Source organism: Limulus polyphemus, unplaced genomic scaffold (assembly GCF_000517525.1).
Source record: "Limulus polyphemus unplaced genomic scaffold, Limulus_polyphemus-2.1.2 Scaffold3560, whole genome shotgun sequence".
Classification (NCBI taxonomy): Eukaryota; Metazoa; Arthropoda; class Merostomata; order Xiphosura; family Limulidae; genus Limulus; species Limulus polyphemus.
This window is the reverse complement of record NW_013669170.1, coordinates 88677-89602: the sequence shown is the minus strand read 5'-3', so window position 1 is coordinate 89602 and position 926 is coordinate 88677. Positions and strand designations below refer to the sequence as shown.

General features: G+C 28.7%; 1 protein-coding gene across 1 annotated transcript in view; it reads right to left on the bottom strand.

Moving 5' to 3' along the window:
* The window catches only part of LOC106469586 (DC-STAMP domain-containing protein 1-like), a 38696-nt gene that overhangs the window by 10315 nt on the left and 27455 nt on the right, over nucleotides 1-926 (bottom strand). Inside the window, exon 11 of the mRNA XM_022398158.1 lies at nucleotides 270-412. Within this exon, the coding sequence (XP_022253866.1) occupies nucleotides 270-412 (143 nt within the window). The remainder of the gene's footprint in view (nucleotides 1-269; nucleotides 413-926) is intronic.

Here is a 926-nt window from a genome sequence, read left to right as displayed (position 1 = left end):
AACGAGAAAAGTCTTAATATTTACTGCTTGAGTTTCTATAGTAACGAGAAAGTCTTAATTTTTACTGCTTGAGTTTCTAGAGAAAGTCTTTAATTTTTTACTGCTTGAGTTTATATAGCAACAAGAAAGTCTTCATTTTTACTGATTGAGTTTCTATGGCAACGAGAAAAGTCTTAATATTTACCGTTTAAGTTTCTATGACAACGAGAAAATCTTCATTTTTACTTATTGAGTTTCTATATCAACAAGAAAGTCTTCATAACCAATACCTTTGGATAGAAGAATCCACAAATTCTGCTTCGCAATCTTATTCCATACGCTTCCATAAAGAACAGTATCCAAATCAGCAAGTAAATTATGTAAATTACGGTGATTTCTTTTTCATCGGATATACGAGGAGATGGAAGGCAAACTACAATAAAAAGTGAACATGATAAAGAATCTATGTTGAAACTTAACTCAAAAACAAAGTGGAACAGCTTGTTGGATATGTTACAGCGTTTCTTGGAGTTAAAATATATATGTTACAGCGTTTCTTGGAGTTAAAATATATATGTTACAGCGTTTCTTGGAGTTAAAAATATTTATATGTTACAGCATTTCTTGGAGTTAAAAATATTTATATGTTACAGCGTTTCTTGGAGTTAAAATATTTATATGTTACAGCGTTTCTTAAAGTTAAACCATATGTTACAACGTTTCTTGGAGTTAAAATATTTATATGTTACAGCGTTTCCTGGAGTTAAAATACATGTTACAGCATTTCTTGGAGTTAAAAATATTTATATGTTACAGCGTTTCTTGGAGTTAAAAATATTTATATGTTACAGCGTTTCTTGGAGTTAAAAATATTTATATGTTACAGCATTTCTTGGAGTTAAAAATATTTATATGTTACAGCGTTTCTTGGAGTTAAAAATATTTAT